This window comes from Spea bombifrons, chromosome 1, assembly GCF_027358695.1.
Source record: "Spea bombifrons isolate aSpeBom1 chromosome 1, aSpeBom1.2.pri, whole genome shotgun sequence".
NCBI lineage: Eukaryota > Metazoa > Chordata > Amphibia > Anura > Pelobatidae > Spea > Spea bombifrons.
The window spans coordinates 11877884-11898082 of record NC_071087.1 but is presented as its reverse complement, the minus strand read 5'-3'; the positions used below and the strand labels follow the sequence as shown (position 1 = coordinate 11898082).

General features: G+C 43.8%; 1 protein-coding gene across 2 annotated transcripts in view; it reads right to left on the bottom strand.

The window, feature by feature from the left end:
- The window catches only part of FAM193A (family with sequence similarity 193 member A), a 38952-nt gene that overhangs the window by 8578 nt on the left and 10175 nt on the right, over positions 1–20199 (bottom strand). For both annotated transcript variants that reach the window (XM_053458211.1, XM_053458210.1), the window contains exons 2-16: positions 14781–14846; positions 12846–13091; positions 12061–12230; positions 9753–9920; positions 9383–9611; positions 9162–9286; positions 8553–8700; positions 7727–7804; positions 6625–6737; positions 4815–5057; positions 3457–3610; positions 3183–3362; positions 2840–3091; positions 1696–1894; positions 157–429 (exon numbers count right to left, since the gene is read on the bottom strand). In XM_053458211.1, coding sequence (XP_053314186.1) covers positions 157–429; positions 1696–1894; positions 2840–3091; positions 3183–3362; positions 3457–3610; positions 4815–5057; positions 6625–6737; positions 7727–7804; positions 8553–8700; positions 9162–9286; positions 9383–9611; positions 9753–9920; positions 12061–12230; positions 12846–13091; positions 14781–14846 — 2644 coding nt within the window. The remainder of the gene's footprint in view (positions 1–156; positions 430–1695; positions 1895–2839; positions 3092–3182; positions 3363–3456; positions 3611–4814; positions 5058–6624; positions 6738–7726; positions 7805–8552; positions 8701–9161; positions 9287–9382; positions 9612–9752; positions 9921–12060; positions 12231–12845; positions 13092–14780; positions 14847–20199) is intronic.

The following is a 20199-nucleotide window of genomic DNA, read 5'->3' as shown; positions in this document are numbered from 1 at the left end:
TAGGATATAAATCACGACAGCGGCCAGACGAGATTTATAACAATGTCAGCTGCTGGGACTAAGGGTCCAAGGCAATAGGGAAGTTATACATAAATATATATTATATATAATATATGTAATATATATATATATATGGCCAGAAAACATGCCACTCACCTATGGAAGAAGGCCTCTTTGATGACACTTTAAACTGGTTGCTGCTAGACTGGACCGTGGTAGCAGTGCAAGAAACGGAGGAAGTTGCAGATGAGGTTGCCATGACAACCTTATTTGCTTCTATAAAGGCATCCTGGAAATTGTAGAGACATTTCTTTTTGGCAGTGTTTTTTTTCTCCTTCACATCTGGCACCGGTAACGTGTCGTTACTAGTTGTAGGGGGGAGTGCCTCTGGTCGGATTTCGGGGAGTGCTGGCCCTAATATATCACCCCCTAAAAGGCAGACAGAAAAAAAGGGCAATGTGGTTAGATGTAAATTCACAATACATAAGAGCCATCCTAGTGTTAAATAGGGTAACCCTAAACGACTTAAAGGGGCACTCGAGCCATCACGTGCACATGAATGCTGTGGGGTCCCCTTTTACAAATCTATTTCCCTACAATCCCCTAATTATTTTTCCCGGGAGAGACCCCCGCTACTGGGTTCAAACCTTTCAATGTGCACTGGGTTGAACAAGTTCTCCTTTTCTAAATTAATGAGCAAATCAAAATATATAGTCACATACTCTTTTGGGTGTAAATGTATACTAAGGAACCTCATCTTGAAAGGCATACTTTACTTTTTACTTAGAGCGTGGCAGATACGTGGAACAGCCTCCTAGCAGTAATACAGTGAGGGCAAGGAGCCCGCCATGTTTTTAATTATATATTAGCGATTAAAGGATGTTTACTGGGGCAATAAGAAACAAAGCACACCTTCCTTCAGTGCTGCACCACTTTGTACGGGACTGCAGTTAACCCCATGGATCGGACTTGTTTGTCCAGCACATCCCACAGATGCTCGATTGGATTGAGATCTGGGGAATGTGGAGCTCAAGTCAACCTTGAACTCCTTGTGTTCCTCAAACCATTCCTGAACCATTTTTGCTTTGTGGCTGGGAACATTATCCTGCTAAAGGGGCCAGTGGCATCAGGGAATACTGTGTCCATTAAGGGGTGTACATGGTCTGCAAAAATGCTTAGGTAAGTGATACGTATCAATGTAACATCCACATGAATGGCAGGACCCAAGGTCTTCCCAGAAGAACATTGCCCAAAGCATCACACTGCCTCCGCCGGGTTCCCTTCTTCCCATAGTGCATCCTGTTGCTGCATGTTCTCCAGGTAAGTGACGCACCCGGCCAGGCCTCCAAAGGAAGGCGTAGGGTGCCAGGTTCACAATGGTAGCCCTGGCTAGTTTTTACCCCCTTGTCCTGCAAAACCCTGGGCTCCGTCTAGTGTTTTCTAGACTCCATTGCGACCTGGTGCACAGGGTTTGTCGAGCCCTGCAGCGAGGGTATTTGAACATGCATGGGATCAAGGCCAGATTAAGACACCGAACTGCGAAGGTTAGAACTTGGCCTTCGAATCAGCAGGGACGTTCCGTTCCCCTTTACTGCATACAGAATATTTAGCAGCGCCCCGTATATCTGCTTTAGGGTCCTAAAGCCTGCCTGATTTTAAGGGGCTGTAATGATTTTTGGAATGCATGAACTTTACCTGCAAGCGGGTCAGGTAAAAAAGTTGCAGGGTTCCAGGCTTTGTCGTTCATCATTTCCGACCCCCAAAGACTCATGAACTTCGACCGGTTCCATTCCGGGGAATTTCCAAAGCAGCTGGGATAGATGTGGTCTTGCAGAGACGCGTTGAATACCTGATGTTTGTTTGTATGATTCTGAACAGTTGTTGGAGGCAAGGCCTATAAGAGTCACAACACAAAGGTTACGTTCTCTGTACACGAGGGAAGGAAGCGAATATAAATGTATACATAAAGTAACCAAGTCTGTTTATCAGATGACTATGCAGGTTTAAAACAGAATATATTGATACATATCCAGATTGTTTTGTGTACTTTAAAAGTACGATGATGGTGGTGGTGGTGGGAGCTATTTGGGGCTCAGGACTAATTACGGCATTTGGAGATCAAACAATCTATAAATACAGCTTTGTGTACTTGACGTTCAACCTCTTAAGGGCAGTAGGACGTACTATTACATACCCTGAAATTAGTCTAAAAGAACCATTAGCACTTAACGCATTGTATGTTTTTTTGGCACCAGCAAGGGACATTTCATGAAATCTTTTACAAAACATACAATTTAATATGAAATAAAAAACCAGACCCCTGTAATGCTACTGTGACATCATAAGAGGTACCACTTGGTTGAGGGAGAGACCTCAAGACCCCCAAAGAGAAAATTAGAAAGAATATGGGGTATGTATTTTTCTGACATTCTACTTCATATAGGTTGATGCTGAACATATAATCAATGCCCCTAACTGGTGGAAGAAAAACTTATAACCTATTTTTTTCCCTTAAATATGGCTTTAAAAACAACAATACATAAATGCTTGAAAAAACAGGATTCAAACACCAAAAAAGGCCCTGGTGATCTGGGGTTGGGATTTAAACGGGACTATTTTAAATAAGTAAAGGAAATGTCAGGGGTTAGAATAATTCTCTTAAAGTCAAAAAAAAAATTTCTTTAACCCTTTGAACATCATAATCACCAAAAGAGGAGGGGTGTAATGGATAACGGAAGGAATATTAATGCATACAACTGAGCACAGAAACTCAAGATTCCCGCGATGGCTTTCTAATATGTAACGGGTAGAAATCGATTTAGAAGCAATAAAGTCTTACCTTATTGTGTGCAAACGGAGACGCTGCATACAGCGTGGGGTGTATAAGCGGCCGGGGCATGTGAGGGATTGTGTGTAACGGTAAGTGTCCGTGGATATGGGGATACAGGTGAAGTGCTGGATGTGCCGGCTTCTCTGGATTTATAAACTGATGTCCAGGAGGCAGACGTCCCCCTACAAGGGCCGATGGTGAAAGACCGGAGGCTTCTTGCTTGCACACATGACACTCGCAGGAATTGGGTACAGAGTCACCCTACAAAGAAGCACACAAGTTTAAGGTTATGTCTCACTGTGACCTCGACACATGGAGAAATCTTGTCAAAATATAATTCATCTAAGTTTACCTGAGGACCGAGGTAGGATGGGGGTGGGCTGTCCATCTTCCCCGTATCCTTTCTCTGTGACCTTTTCCCCAAGCGAATGTCTTCTTTTGGAAGATTGTGCTGCTCTCCTCCGCTTTCTCTATCGGCTTCTTCATCATCGGCTTCCGAGGAGCTGCTGCTTGTGCTGCTCACTCCAGGGGACTGCAAACAATTGGAGAAGAAGAAGGAAGGAGAATGAGGAAATCGGCTGTGGCTACAGTCATAGTCTGGCTATGCTTAATCCAGAAAAGTGTACCTCATTTTTTAAAGCCATGTTCTCCCCTCCACCGTTGAGTTCACCATGCGTTCCATTCATGTTAGCTACAACTTCCGCATCGTCATAGCTATTCAATGGATAAATATCAGCAAATTTTGCTGATAAAGGAGAACCGTCTTCGTCATCACTACCACTGTAAAATAAATAAAAGATAAAAATGTGGGTTAAGTAAAAAAAAATAATGTCGGTTACTATGAAGAAATCGGACCTTAACAAGGGTCCTCAGGAGAGCTATTAAACAGAGGTTTAATTAACTATCCTACAAACCACTTTAAAACTGCCCAATTCACCAACTATCAGAGACATTTAAAGAAATATTCTAGTGAAATTTGACAAGCACATGATGGCAGCACAAGATAGATATGAATTTTAACTAAAATTGCAAATTTTACAAACTTTTTTTTTTTTTTTTTTAGGTTTTTCATACTTACGTTCTCATGCATCCTTACCTTCTCCGGCGACTGCTTTTGTGCCCATCTCCTTTCCCTGAGCTCCTTCTCTTGCATCTTCTCATTCTTCTGTCTTCTTTTTTTCCCCTCCACTTCTCACCGAACCGGGCCTCTCTGCAAACTTCCACAAAAGGGCAGAGCCTCGGCTGTCCCCATGACCCCACTCTTTTGTGGAACTTTTCCAGAATAATAAAAGCAGATTTGCAGAGAAAGTGTTTCTGCAACCCTCTTTCTTCGCAAATCTGGCCTATCGAAGTACTTCGGCAAAACGGCAGAGCAAAGAGGAGAGATCCTCTGCCCCGTTCCTTCAATCGGGAAGAGGGTGCCCTCAGAGGCTCTACCCTTTTGCAGAAGTGCAGCTAGAGGTTTAAGCCACGGAGAAGCGGATGAAGAAAGAAGACAGTAGAAGAAAAGGCAAACGTGCAGCTGTGGGACAGTGACACAGAAGCGACCGGGGGAGAAGGTAGGGAGACATTGAGTGTGTGGGGGAACACGAATGAGAAAGTGGATGAGGGTGCGTGTCAAAGAATTGCTTCCTCGCAGAATTGCTTCTCGCAGCGTGAGATTCCGAGACGGACGGACGGGGAAGGCCAGTTCTGCCATAAAGGACTTAGCCTACTACTAATGGGTTAAAAATCATTCTAATTCTTTCGTAGACAAAAACCGAGATCTATGTATAAGGATTGCACAGACATCTAAGCAAGTTCCTCTCCTAAACCCCCCACCACCACCACCACCCCCCCGTGCTGGTAATTTAGCGGGGAGACTAACCATTCAGCCTGAGAAAAGTCTTTCCACATTGTAAAGCACATACAATTGCATAATGATGGATTTGGGGAAATAATAAATAAAGCTTTAAGACAGTACAGACAAATAAGAGGAACTTACAATGTTGGTGCAGAACCATTGTCTGCAAGGATAAGTCTGGGGTGCTGCTGGATTGTGATGGGAGAACTGGAACCTGAGCCAGAGCTGGCTGAAGACATACTGGGCGGGTGGATCTCCGACAGGTAATCTGGAGCGGACTCCACTTGTAGTGGTAGTTGATTTAAGTGGATGTCATCTGTAATTGGCGTGTCCATAATACCACAAGTAAGGATGTGAGAGAGGCTGCAGTCATCACAGGTACACCTGAAACACCACAAGAATTCATGTAAACGTTTCCTAATTGTAAGAAAAAGATCTAGCAGCTTTTATTTAATAAATGTCTATCCTTGATTAAACTAGGTATTTAAACCAAAATTGAAGGTGCCTTTACTCTGCAATGTAAAAAAGAAAAGTGCGTGCAATAGATTGCAATCAGGTATATTAAGGGTTAAGGTCGTCATCGGTTGGTTTAAATGCTGTCTATTATTTCCGAACACTGGCAGCGGGGGCAACATCTTTATCAATATTGATTTTTTTGACAAAGTTATATAAATAGGGTTAAGTCCATAAAAACAAAGAGGAGGAGAAGTTGAAAAGCCAGTTAACCGAGCGAGGAAACACGGTGAGGCACTTGTTGGATTGGTCGCCATTCCACGTAACATCACAGGAGAAGATAGATAAGTCCCCCCCCCACTACAGGAGGTGCAAACAATCCCCGTAATATCCATTGGATAACATATGAACACTAGAATTGGGCAAACTCTTCGTATTCCAGGAATATTCGCCCGTTCCTGTGTTTGGTTCAGACGAATATTCGTGTACATTCTTATTTTTTTTTTTATTTTTTTTTTTTTAAAAGGTGTTAATACAGGGTTAATGCAGTTCTCAGCACCTTTGGCGCCAGGATTTTAAAAGTCCGTACGAGCAACCCTATTGGTCGCCGGCAGGGGCTTCTTCTGCCATCAACCAATGAAGTGTGCCTGCTCTCCATTGGTAAATGGCAGACGAGCCCCCTGCTGCCGACCAATAGAGTCGCTCGTGCAGACTTAAAATCTTGGTGCCGAAACTCGGTCTCCCCAGACGAAGTTTCACCTGCAGGAGTTAAAGGTCCATAAGAGCGACTCTATTGGTCATTGGCAGGGGCCTCCTCTAGGATCAACCAACTTTAACTCTTCTCGCAAGATTTCCACTACTGTTAACCCCTGCGATGCTGCGTAGATAAGGTAGGCTAGATGGGGAAGGGACCAGGGAGATTAGTAGATTAACAAAGACGAACACTACGATTCTCCGTTGTTGTGTGTCTTCGTCTAAGTTTTGCCACCGCCATGTTCATTTCTTCGTTATTCGGGCTGAACAACGAAAACACACCCTTCGCGTTCATTTTCATGTTCGCCCGAATACGGATGCACAAGTCTAATGAATACCTCCGCCCGCCGACCCTCCCATGAGGCGAGTTCAACAATATGCATTATATTTACATTAAAGAGCAAATATAAACCCAAATCAAACTTTAGCAAACTATGAAAACAGCCCCAGTGCCTGGACCATGACTAGGACACAGAGCCTATTACACGAAGGAATGACCTTTAGCATGCAGAGCAAAAATATAATTCAGCTAGTTATTTCGAGGCAGTTTACATAGCAGTGACCAAGAAAGAAATCGCATGGATGGGAGATGCCTCCACCACCGCAGCAAGAGGTCACTGCCATTCTATGTCTGCCGGTACAGCTATGACATAAAATGATGATAATGATGATCTATAATGATGAGTTATCCCTGCAAATGAAATAAAAAGGCAGATACACGACACTTTACATGCCCGGGGCTCACCTTCTCCTGTAGTTGCAGTTTGGACAGTCAGACATGCACATTCGTGTTGAAAGCATATGTCTCATTTTGTCCGTGAAGTTGTTTTCCCCAGTCAATGTTTTTTTGTTATTTAACTAAGAAAAAACGAAAAGGCGATATTTTAGCTTACTCAAGCAAAATAAAATAAACAGGCTGACTCTCCCAAGGGTACTACCATTCGGGCAAATTTAATGTCAGGTGGACCCTCATGGCCCGGGGTGAACAAGATATGCAGATCTTCAGGACTGGAAAAAAACAAACAGGCTTTCTATGGTCCTTCTCACAAAAGCACTAATTATTCGCTTTGAAAAATTAATCAGTGTTTTAAAATAACAAAAAGCTTTCCAAAAAAACAGCATAGCCAACAAACACCCAGCTATTATTGTACTGCAATTCGTACCATTCTCAGGCTGTTTGACGGCTGAGGGTTACGGTTAATCGCACTGCAAAGAAACCAGTTGGGGCCAAGTTATAAAATATTTTGGATATTACACTGTTTGGGGTTCCGTACACAGAATAAGCTGATCTATGCAACATTAAAGTAGAGCCGATTCCATTGGCATTGCTGAAACCGAATGCACCAGTAGGTTAAAAAAGTACAGCATAACTACCTAGTCAATAGAACCCAATTATTAATGTTTTTGCAGCAGAATTTTAATATAAAATTACACCAAATACATTTTTGGGAGCAGAATATTTGTAAGATTGGCTAAGCACATTCTGGAACTTCTTCCAGCCAACTGAGCCCCACGGCAAACATCCGGTGCGCCTGGACTACAAGAGGCTGCCCGTTTCCTTAATACCCATTTACTATAGAATGCCAGCATTCAAATGGATGATCAATAACGCGTCCAGCGCACATCAACCGGCCCTCCGATAAGGAACACCTGCAACTACGTTTGTGATCAGTAAACATATCAATGGGAATCCACAACCATAACTCTCGTCCCGGGTTAGAAGCCAGCTGTAGACCGACGAAGCAGCGGATGTAGTAGCGTGTAAGTAGTGTTGCTAGTTTCAAAGTGTGTATTTTTACAGAAGCGGAATCGGGGAGCACTGTAAAATTAACAGGTTACGGCCTTACTTGTTCTTCAATAAACCGCCTTTGTTTAAAGAATTCCCAATCTTCTTTAAGCATTCTGTGTTTGGTTTTCAAAGCCATCTAAAATGAAGTGTAAACCAAAATAAACATGCTTTTTCTGAATTATTGAGAAAACAAGGATGGAACTTAAAAGAACTCTCCACCCTACACACAAGTTAAATGCACACAAGAGTCCATTCCGCATCCAAACGGGGCAGGCATTTATTTTATAATAGCATTCTCTCATTTTTCTCTTCCCCTGCCTGAAGCCGGTAGCAATGAGCTACAGAACGCACGGCTGGACTACAGAATCGGGCAGAAGACTGGAAAACGAGACACCTACTGATAAAGCCTATAAAATGCAGCAGAATTAATGCAAAAAGGAGCTTGATGCGCATTTACAAAAATAGGGACAGCTGGGTGTACTAAAAGTTATAGCCAACCGTGGTTGCAGAGAGTTTGTGAATGTGTATGCACGATAAAAAGGTATAATCTACCGGCGGCGAGGTATAACTGTGGACATTGGAGATTTGCCCATGTGTCAACTAGGGAGAGGACGGCCAGTAAGGTTCTGTGTGTCCTACGCCACGTGCCCTCTACTCGCGTGATAATCCACTTTCTTCACCATAACTGCTCAGCACAATGGGGCTGCCATCAGCTGTTGCTGAAAATCTATGTAAAAAAAATCTCTAACTTCAGAACAGTCCATATAGTTTTAAGGTGTAACGGTTCTGTCTATTAAACCGGGCCTCCGCCTATTTTGATGGAACAGATCACAAGGATTTGAAGGCTGCAGCACAGGAAAGCTACAAGGATCTGTACGGCTTACCTGTTCATCTACGTAATTATCAATCCTTTTCTGACACTCCAGCCATTCTTCAGATATCTGACTCATCTCCTGTTCTAACTGGTGATACCTTTGAAGCAAGGTACTGTACATATCTTCACTATACGAGTCATGTGATGCCGTCCCAAGCCTGGAGAATAAGAAAAGTTAGAGCGCGTCGAGAACAGTGATTATACAGCTGCCATGAGTGAAGACAGTAAGGTGCGGTTTGTTAATATATATCTTGGCTGAGTGTCCCCATCTAAACTTTCAATCAGCACCCCTTGCTAATATTATTTAGGGATTTTATAGAACCCCCGTCTATGGCTTTGGCTCTTCCCATGCTCCTCAGCTACTTAGTATGCAGGTGACATGTTTGGCTGAACTGACCCTTTAGGGAGAACACCAGAAAACCACTAAGCAACATCACCCACAAAACATGCTTTTCTCCAACCCAACAAATCGCATCTGACAACGGGAGAATAGCGTTTTAATGAAACAATGTTATTTTATGCTCCCGCATTGGCAGAAAAATGACCCCACAGCAGCAATCAATGATCGTTTTAAAAAGTGAGGCATTTCATTAAAGCTACAATACGGAATCGCTCGTACCTTAACTGTGAAACCAGAGCCGGCAAACTGTTCTGTAGCAGCGGTTCAGAAAATACCAGATTTTCAAATAGATGCTTATTGTGCAATTCCCACGTCACCTGGAATTTCTTTAAATGTTCGTTTTCCTGCAGTTAAACAGAGACGCTGTTGTAAACAAAGACCATAGGGGGTCAAAAATGTAAATCCCCGCCGGACCAGGTGGCAAGCCATCATGCTCCTACCAGAGTGACGAGAAAGGTGCTGATTGTGCAAGCCGCTTGGCAGAGGGCGCTATACTCTTCGAGAAGCAGGGAGACGAACTGATGAGCCTGCGGGGGTCCCTGTATGCTTGAGGTCACCTTGAACCCCAAGGATAAATGCTTGAGCAGGCGGACCTTCATTTCCAGTACATATTCCCGTGCCTGCTGCTCCAAGCGCTGGTATAGTTGGTAAGGATCTCTTTCACATAACCTGGATGAGTTAAGGTAGAAAAATATACATATAGGAACAATGCTGCCGATAACAGAGATGTGCCATAAATAAAACACCAATAGCTACAGCACTCAATGAGTATTCTTTTACAATTAGGCAACTACACGAGGACATAATTACCTATCCACTAAATCTTTCATTCCATCCTTTTCTGGCACCAGGGATTGGTCCTGGTCGTCCGCCAAAGGCGTCCCAGCCTGCCGGTATATGCAGCGGATCATGTACCGTACGTCTGACCAGTAATTTTGGAGCTGCTGGGAATCCCGTTCAGTCTCTGCTGAAATCTCCCTGCGACCAAACAAAAATAACGAACTTAATCTTAGTTACCCTAACTAAATCAGAAATAAATTGTCTCAGTCTATTCTTGGCCCAAGGAAACAGTCGCTGATGTACAACAAAAGCGTTTGTTATAAATAAAAGGCAAATAAGTAATTTAAAAAATCCAGCACCTCAAGAAAAAAAAAAAACTTCAATACAATATGGATAATATGAAGATCTAAAAAAAAAAAAAAAGCTAAAAAAAAAACTGAATTTTTCCCTCATATGAGGGCTGAAAGAACAAAAGTTAATTAAAAAACTGTGATTCTTATCTTAGTTTGAATTTACTTTATTTATCCCATGTTCCCTGTAGAAAAAAAAATAAGTTTCCTCATCTTGAATAATAAGACATAATCCACATTTGCTTAACCCTTTCAGTCACCTTAGGACATACCTGCACGTCCTTAAAACCTGTGGCAAGAAGTCCATTAGGACGTACAGGTACGTGCTGACTTTGTTACAGCAAGGACATCTCCCTGGAGTCCTGCTTGCTGATCACGGCACAAAGCGATCAGGAGGTGGAGACAAAATTAGTTTCTCCCGTTCCAAAAAAAATGGGGGAAAAAATATATAAATGAAATAAACCATATCACCGAATGCATGAGATCAAATAGATTTTTTTTTCTCACTATAAGTGAAAAAACACAAAAAAAAAGTACTAAAACTAAAAATGAAAAATGAAAATAAAAAGGTACCAAGTTGAGAGGCCAAAATGGGTAAACAAATGGAAATATGCATAGGGCAAAATTACATTGGGTAAAAAGAAAAAAATGCCCCAACCTAATGAACAGATTTCATCCACACCTTAACTCAAATTAGTATATAAGCACTTGTGCTGAGCAGTCTGAAGATACAAGGGCCATATGCCAGATAAACCCATCCTGTAGCACATGGTTGGTAGACCAAGTAGAGTAATTCACAAGGTCAAGGAAGAGAGGAGATGAGTGAAATGCGTCGGTTCAGAATCTGTGTATTGAATGAGCCGGCAGTTTGCAGCGGGATATGATTACATCGTACGAAGGACAGCGCAATCGTTCTTGCAGAAGCGGCTCAGTGAGGTCAGCCATTCAAAATACACAGCGAGGTCTAGGAGGTGGAATAATCAACTCTACTGCAAGCTAGTGAACTTTATGGCTCTATAGAGGGGATGGAAAGGGTTAACAAGGGTCTCGCAGAAATTTTTTGGTTGGTCAGATTTTTGGTAGGCCAGATCTTTCTATAAACTGCCCCCCATTAACCATTTCATGCACACGATGCCTCTTAATGACACGGTGAGAGCCAGCAAGCAGGTAGCGGTTCCCGCTGTTGTGTTCGAGGCGTCCGTGATGTAACACGATAGTTCGTCGCTTCCTGTTATGGCAAGCAGCTTTTCCATTAACTACGGCTCAAAACACAAACAAAGCCCTGAGGCAGCCTGCGCGCGGCACGGGGAAAATATTACGGTACCGAGAAAGTAAGATCAGTTCGGCGGCTGGCTGCTCTATGGTTTATTTCATTATTCCGCACAACTCCATTAAATACACAAACATGACTGATATCCCCCAAGGAAAGGCTTGGTGGAATTTATTGAGCAAGAAATTTGGTTGACAGGTCACACAAATGCCAGACCATAATAAAGCATCAAATAAATCCTATGTGCACCCATTTAACCCATTAAGGGCCAGGCTGTTTTTATTTTTTGTACCCTTTGTTACCAAGGTTGTTTTTAACACTATTGCAGCGCGATAGTTGATCGCCGACTAAACACTCAAAACGGGTGTCCGCCGCCACATAGTGTATGGCGGACGTTGACGCCCCAGGGAGGGGCCAGACATGGTGCCAATCTCTATGCTGCTGAATGCCTCCACATTGAGGCATTACAGCAACATTGTTTATGCAAAGAAAGTGATCATATGACTTTCTAAGCTTGTTTAATGCCATGACGTGCCAGGCACGTCACCAGTCATTAACTGAACATTTGTGCGCGACATGCCTTGCCTGTCATTGGTGGTTAAGGGGTTATTGTATACCATTTAAAATTCTAAATGGCAACCAACCTCGATTGTTTACAAGAACAGAAACAATACAAATAATTAACAATAACGCTTAAAGATCACCAAATAACCCTTACCTGCGCTCATTACAAGCCTCGCAGCCGCAGGCCATGTCCGGGGGCGCGGAATTACTGAGTGCCACGGTAGACGAGACAGTCTGTGCCCCTACAAGCATTCTTCCCCCACCAACTGACTCTTGCTTTGACCCGCTGTTTCCTGGTGCCATGTGCAAAAGAAAATCTTGACTCTAAGACAAAAAAATATATTAATTTTATATATAAAGAAATATATGTATGTGCATGAATATATATGTGCACACACACATATATATAATACGTGTGCACACATATATAATACACGCACATACAATATATATGCAGCCTAATACATTTATATACACATTATTAAAAGTAAAATACATAGTAAGTTGAGGTACTCTAATACTCAATAACACTGCAACATAATTCGGATATTGCCCCCCCAACTGAGATCAGAATACAAAGACCTTTAATTTTGACGGATTTATTCTTAAAAAAAAAAAAAAACAGCAACTGACGGCAGGAAACAGACACTTTTTCTTATAATTATGCCTTGCATTTCAGTAAAAATTCAACAGTTTCACGCCAAAATCCTTGTATTTTAATAAAAAAGCTACTTGCCTTACAACATGATTTTCTCTCTAAACAATAGAAAGCATTCAGGAGAACAATAGTTGTGCCCCATAACCCATTCTACCTATTCCATAATAGTACGGCGGTGAGCCGAAGGCACAGCGGGGGCATTTTGCCCCTTCCATTCAGATATCATGCCACGAGATCTACTTTGCATAGATTTGCCATCAGCATATTGCTACGAGACTTACTACCAAGGACTGGTCTTGAGTGGTGTGTATCTCCTCATTCTCAACCGTCCGTCGGCAGTCGGCGCACACCCAGAGAGGAAGGTGCATCTTGGAATTGGCTTTTGGAGATGTGGAAAGTGCTATTTTGCTTGAGTTTTTAGTGCCGCACTCGGAGAGAGTGATGTCCTTACGTTCGCTCCTACACAGAAGGCAGTGCTCTCCTGTCGTGTAAGGAGCCCTCTGACCCAGGCCAAACGTAAAAGGAGCCTGTTGGAAATAGGAAAGTATCTTTATCCGACAGCCTCTATTCATGAAACAAGTATCTGAAACGTACAATACTACAAGTAGAAATCGGATGAACGCTAAACAAATCTGTGCGGAACGTGTATTAGCAGGGTGCTCAGAGTCACCGTGATTTTTTTTAAGCCACAAATGAGGGTAAATCATAGATCAGGGTAATTTAATGATAAGCCAAGGGAGTTATATTCACAATTGGTCGTAAGCTTGCGAGATGGGCACTCTCCACCTAATGTATAGGTTTGTCTTAATCTGTCGGTTCTAGTCTTGTAACTCAAATATACGTATTGTAAAATTTTTGGCGCTATATAAATAAAAAAATAAGAAGAATTGTAGGCGCTGTAGGGTCAACAATTTAGCCGTTATTCCCTAGGACAAATGTCACATTACTGATCAGCTGTCTGACAATATGTAAAATGTATACAGTATACAAATTGTTTTATTATACTTGTAATACTGTGCTTGTATCACAGCATCAGCGCACACACACACACACACACACGCGCACACACAATGGTGAAGGGTATAGGCAGCAGCGCTCTCATGCCAGAACTCTCCGAGCGATCAGCTCCCCTGCCGACTTCTTGAGCGGTGGGGATTATTTAAATATAGGAACAGGTCTCAGGCTGACGCGTGTAACAGAGCCGACGAGGTGTCCTTTCTAAACGTACAGCTCTGCTCCTCTGAACCTTCAGTAAGCTCTAGGACTCGGGCGATATCTCTGGCTACATAAACAAAGTGAACGGCCAGCTATCCAGCCGCAGATTCAGATCACACCCTGCAGAGTTTACACCTGGTAACGGCACTCGGCACACAATGCAGATCCTTCATGTGCCAAGTCCAGCGTCAAAAACGCTCAATTTACTTAAAATACTGCATCATTTTAGACAGAAACAATGAGAAGGAATCATTTTACATCCATTTGTTAGCCATGGTGAACGATAAATTGCGGTGGATAATGGTATGTGAAGTAACAGTAACTTTTGTACATAATAGCTCATATATTATATGCACAGATATATCTATATAGACATTACTTATATAGACATGGCAAAAAAATTATATTCACCACAAATATGAACTGTGCTCCTTTAAGGATTATCCCAGAGCCCGTAGTGGCGGTGAAATGTTTTTCTATAGGATTATTTCGGAAAGGCACAGTGTGCCCTGGCGTTTCTAGTACATGTGAGATAAATGCCCTGGCACGTATGTCTGCCCAGCTCTGCGTCCCATGCGCCCGTCTATGAGGCCTATATGGTAGAAGCAGGCAGCACTTGGAACACGCACGCGGTCATTTACTGTACATGGTCTTATCCCTCTACACCCCAGAGTTATTGACGTACATTTACGCCGTTGGACTAGTTGCCTGAATATTTTTGACACATTATTACAGGTGCTGGGAAATGGTGTAGCAACAAGAGGCAACATCACAAAGAATAACTCCACGGCTTACACATACAAGAAAAAATAAAATGACATTTACACATGATATTGATGTTGTGTATTACGAACAATTGCCTATTTACTGTAGATTCCATGTTCCTATATATAAGATGCAGCTTTGCAACAATTCTGAGTGCTCCATGAGCGTTATCTTGAAAAGGAAAAACAAAACCATGAGACCTAAGAGCCCCTTAACTCCTGGCTGCGGATGCCTACCTGGGGGACGCTGGTAAAGTCTGAGCCCAGTGGTCCATCTGAGAAGGGGGTACCGTTTAAAGCAATCTAGGAGAGAAAGAAAAGGAGGCACTGTGAACACATACAATGACTTTCTTATCAGTTCCTTAATACAGACAACGCTGAGACACGTCTTCGCCAAGACCAACCAAGTCACAGGCTGGGAGCTGTGCTTAGACATTAGAATTACATTAACAGGGAAAATTTATATAGCGCCAGCAGATTCTGTAGCGCTGTTAACGGAATATTTTAAAATAACAATGGAGGTACAGGGAGAGAAGAGGGCCCTGCTCTTGCTTGCTCGTGTAGACATCATCTACAAAGTGAACCGGAGCATTCTGTGTTTATATTCAGTATTTCCTCGATTATAAGACAATGCTCTAAAAAAAAAAAAAAAAAATACCTGTCTTATATTCGAGTTTGTCTTCTAATCAGACCTCAAAAAGATCTCCGACTACAAGACTAAGATTCCCCGCAGCGCTGCAGGGGACATGCTCTCCGGCAGCTGGTGGAGGTCTGCTGCTGCGGGCACCTCTGCCGGCGTCACATGATGTTCCCGTGCTCATTCATAGAAGCCCCGGCAGAAGTGGAGGTTGTCTGCGTGCATCGCACAGACCTCCACCGACTGCCCCCACTACACACCAAGGAATCTGAAGCATGGGGGACAAGTCGGGGGAGGGTAATAGTGGCATATGGGGGCATATAAGGGCTATGTAGAGGCAGAGTGGCATATAGGGTGTTAAAAGGCATATCGGGGGGCAGAGGAGCATATCTGGGGGAAGGTTGGCAAATAAAAAATGCATTTTTTCTCAATCATAGTTTTTATTAAATATGAAAAAAGTTTACATGTGAATATTTACCAGTGAAAACATTTTTCCTATAGGGTAGTATTATACTCAGGTTTTTTTCCCTAAATATTTACATTTTGGGGGGTCGTCTTATAACCGAGCAAATATGGTATATATTTATTATACACACACAAACAATTAGGGCTGCAACTAACGATTATTTTAATAATCGATTAATCGGCCGATTATTTTTTCGATTAATCGATTAATCGGATAAAAAAAAACAATATGCAAATTTTTCGTTTATTTAAAAGAATTTAATGAACTGGATGTTAAAAAACAACTTAAAATTTACATTAACATTCTTATTTTGTTATGATGTAATAAAAAACAATATTTTCAAAGTACAAGAACCCAAACACAATATTTATGAAACAAAATAACCCCAAACATTCTGAAAAGAGGTGGACTATTACTGTTCAAGAAACTTTGCCCCAGCACTTTGCACTTTGCACCCAGCACTTTGCACCCAGCACTTTGCACCCAGCCCTGGCACTTTGCACCCAGCACTTTGCACCCAGCACTTTGCACCCAGCCCTGGCACTTTGCATCCAGCACTTTGCACCAGCACTTTGCACTTTGCACCCAGCCCTGGCACTTTGCACCCAGCACTTTGCACCCAGCCCTGGCACTTTGCACCCAGCACTGGCACTTTGCACCCAGCACTTTGCACTGTGCCCCTGCACCCAGTCTCTAACTCTGCCCTGCACCCAGCCCTGCCCCCACATTCTGCCCTGCCCCCACACTCACACTCTGCCCTGCACCCACTCTGCCCTGCACCCACACTCACACCCTGCCCTGCATCCCCACCCCCACTCTGCCCTGCACCCAGTCTCCCACTCTGCTCTGCACCCACACTCACACCCTGCATCCCCACCCCCACTCTGCCCTGCACCCCCCACCCCCACTCTGCCCTGCACCCCCACCCCCACTCTGCCCTGCACCCCCACCCCCACTCTGCCCTGCACCCACACTCACGAACCGCTCTGTGCGAATGGAGCCACTCGCACAGAGCGAACCGCTCTGTGCGAATGGAGCCACTCGCACAGAGCGAACCGCTCTGTGCGAATGGAGCCACTCGCACAGAGCGAACCGCTCTGTGCGAATGGAGCCACTCGCACAGAGCGAACCGCTCTGTGCGAGTGGAGCCACTCGCACAGAGCGAACCGCTCTGTGCGAGTGGCTCCATTCGCACAGAGCGATTCGCTCTGTGCGATCCGTGCACAGACATGAAGAATACTTACCTCCGGAACGCGTCACATCCGTCACGTAGCTAAAAGAAGGCGGAGACTGCAGAGCGTGTAGCAGAAGCGGGGAACGCTCGCGGAGGTAAGTAAAAGGAGCCGAGTGCTCCAACAACGAATTGATCACTCGATTAATCGATAACGGAAATCGTTATCGATGATTTCCGTTATCGATTATTATCGATTTTATCGATTCGTTGTTTCAGCTCTACAAACAATATATTACACAGCTGTAAAAGAAGGTAACTTGTCTTGCACACATTTTGTCCAATTATGGTTAGTGTACACTAGGGCTGCAACTAACGATTATTTTAATAATCGATTAGTTGGCCGATTATTTTTTCGATTAATCGGATAAAAAAAACAATATTTAATAATTTAATGAAATGCCCTGCACCCACCCACACTCTGCCCCATCAGTTTCCCACCCGGCAATCATATATTTATCTCTCTCTCTCTCTCTCTCTCTCCGCAAAACCGCAAAACTTTATTCAAATCTTCATCGTTCACGCGCGTCACATCCGTCATTACGTAACTTCAAGCAGACGGACACTACAGAGCTCTGCAGCAGAAACGGGGGAACGCTGGCGGAGGTAAGTGAAAGGAGCCGAGCGCTCCAACGACGAATCCATCACTCGATTAATCGATAACGGAAATCGTCGACAACGATTCCCGTTATCGATTATTATCGATTTTATCGATTCGTTGTTTCAGGTCTAGTGTACACACACACATACATACACCCCCCCACACACACACACGCCTAGTGGGTTCTGCCGCAATCCCAATGACTTTTTGTTTCATAGAACTTTTATTAGGAAGGAAATCCAAGAAATCTCCACCCTACACAAGCAGGGACGTCTCCAAATACTGGAACATGGACATTTTAAATACTGCCCCTCAAATGTGTACTCGTACAGAACCACCCAGCATCTTAGGACACGCGACCCTTTTTGCTAAACCAACATGGAGTGTTTCTGGTTTAGCGTCGGCATGGTAACGCGGGTATTTCCTGGGCTGATTCGACTAGCACTTTGCATCCTTACGCTGGAGACAGGGTGCACTAAAAGCAGCCGACTATGCAAACCCTCTGGTGGGTTTCCTCACCTCCGCGTTTGGTTATGTGACACGGCAGTAAAATGAGCAGTTTTTTTCGGCGCAGAGCTCAGTGTAAACACAGTGGGTTGCCATGGCAGCCATCCTCGGCAGAATCGCTGGAGGCAGAAAGCAGGTGAACCGTTGGGTAAGAGAGAAGGCTACAATGTATAGGCAGCGGAATTCAAGACCATACAGCAAGGAACGTGTGGCCCTCACTGCTAGAAAGCCATGTTTTAGGTTTAGCGGCCATGAAAAAAAAAATAATATCCGATGCCCCCTCACCGTACAAAATTCTCAGTAAGGGTTTACACGATGCAAACGTTTACTAGAGACCCAATTCAATGCAGAAACTCGCGATCAGGTTAATAAGGTCCTCTGCTTTCTCCTGCCTCTGTTCCAACATCACGATCACGCATGGCGCCCGCTAATCAGCGCTGGGGTTGGTGTCATGTAGGCTTGATTGATTGAGATTCTGGATTTCCAGATTTTCGACCTCTTGTTTCAGCGAGACTCATTAGCCAGATTAGAGAGACGGTAACATTACAGACTGTTTCCATATAATAGAAGCACAGAATCTGACAACAGATAAACATTCGGCCCGTCTAGTCTGCCCATTTATCCTGATGTAGAGACTGACCTTCTTAGATCCAGGAGCCATGCGCCTTTATCGTGCATGTTTAAATCACCTTGCTGTATTTGCATTCTTCAACTATGCGTTTATATACTGCACTTGCAAACAGTTACCACGATTCTAAAGAGAATCTGTCACGCACCTCATTATCACACACGCTGACACTATATGCAAAGCATAATCCATGTAAATATTCTTACTGCAGAAGCTCCCATCTTCCAGGAGCATCACCTCTTAAAGCGCTCTTCTCCCCCCAAGCTATCGTGTGGCGATATAATCAATCTTAAAAGGCAGAGCCTCGCCCGTAGCCTGATAACGCAACGCACAGGAAGCGTGTCAACGTCCCACTAGGACCACCATTAGGATGCCAATGGGGTCTAGCCGAACTGATGGGAACTCACCGACCCCTCCACAGGTACCATCGGCACGTCACCCATGGCCCTGGAAGCAGAAGGTGCTGCCAACCATGCCCACAATAGGTCGTCCAGCGGCTGCCGCTAATACACTGATGGGCCAGACAGGCAGTACAGCCGCCGCAGGCAGATTTGATTGGACACATTTGATGGTAGGTGACCCATGTGCTTTAATGACAGGGGCATCAACTAGTTATACATAAAAAACAGTTAAATCATTGTCATGGACAGGAGTGGTAGGCCATTTCCATCCATTCGCACATGCGGAGAAACAAAGTGATAGTTACATAGTCACTGTAGCACGGCAGAGGTAACGGTTCATAAAGGAGAAAATTAATCTCTAGATTTCCTCATCAACAACTACTGAGCAGCGATCTGTGTCGCTGAGGAGTAATAGAGCCCTAAGCATCGATATGTGAAGTGACCTGATCGGCGGGTTAAGAGACAATTGATGCCTTCTATTCACCAATCAGCCATAACATTATGACACCGACAGGTGAAGTGAATGACACGGATAATCTTGTTATCATGGCTCCTGCCGGGGGGGGGGGATATATCAGGCAGCAAATGAACATTTTATTTGGCTTTATAAAGTTGATGTGTTAGAAGCAGGAAAAATGGGCAAGCGGGCAACAGGGTTAATGCTGGTTCCAATAGAAAGGTGTCAAAACACGCAGTGTGGTGCAGTTTGTGGCGTATGGGGCTGGGTAGCCATAGACCAGTCAGGGTGCCAATGCTGACCGTGCTTATAACGGGCACGTGAGCGTAAGAACCGGACCATGGAGCAATGGCTGGGTGCGTCACTTACCTGGAGAACACACGGCACAAGGATCGATTCATGGAGGCCGCACCTCGCAACTTAAGGGACCTGCTGCTAATGTCTTGGTGGAGATACCACAGCGCACCTTCAGAGGTCTAGTGGAGTCCATGCCTCGACCGGTCAGGGCTGTTTTGGCAGCAAAAGGGGGTCCAATACAGGTGGTCATAATGTTATGGCTGATCGGTGTATAATATTGGGCCATGAAAGAGGCTCATTATTGCAAACGGGCCTTTTTTTTTTTAAATGACAAACATAACCAAAAACACAGCACTTATATAAAAAAACTCTACCAGAAGCAGCAGCTGAAAGGATAAAATATTTATGAAAAGTATGCTGTTAAAACTTGA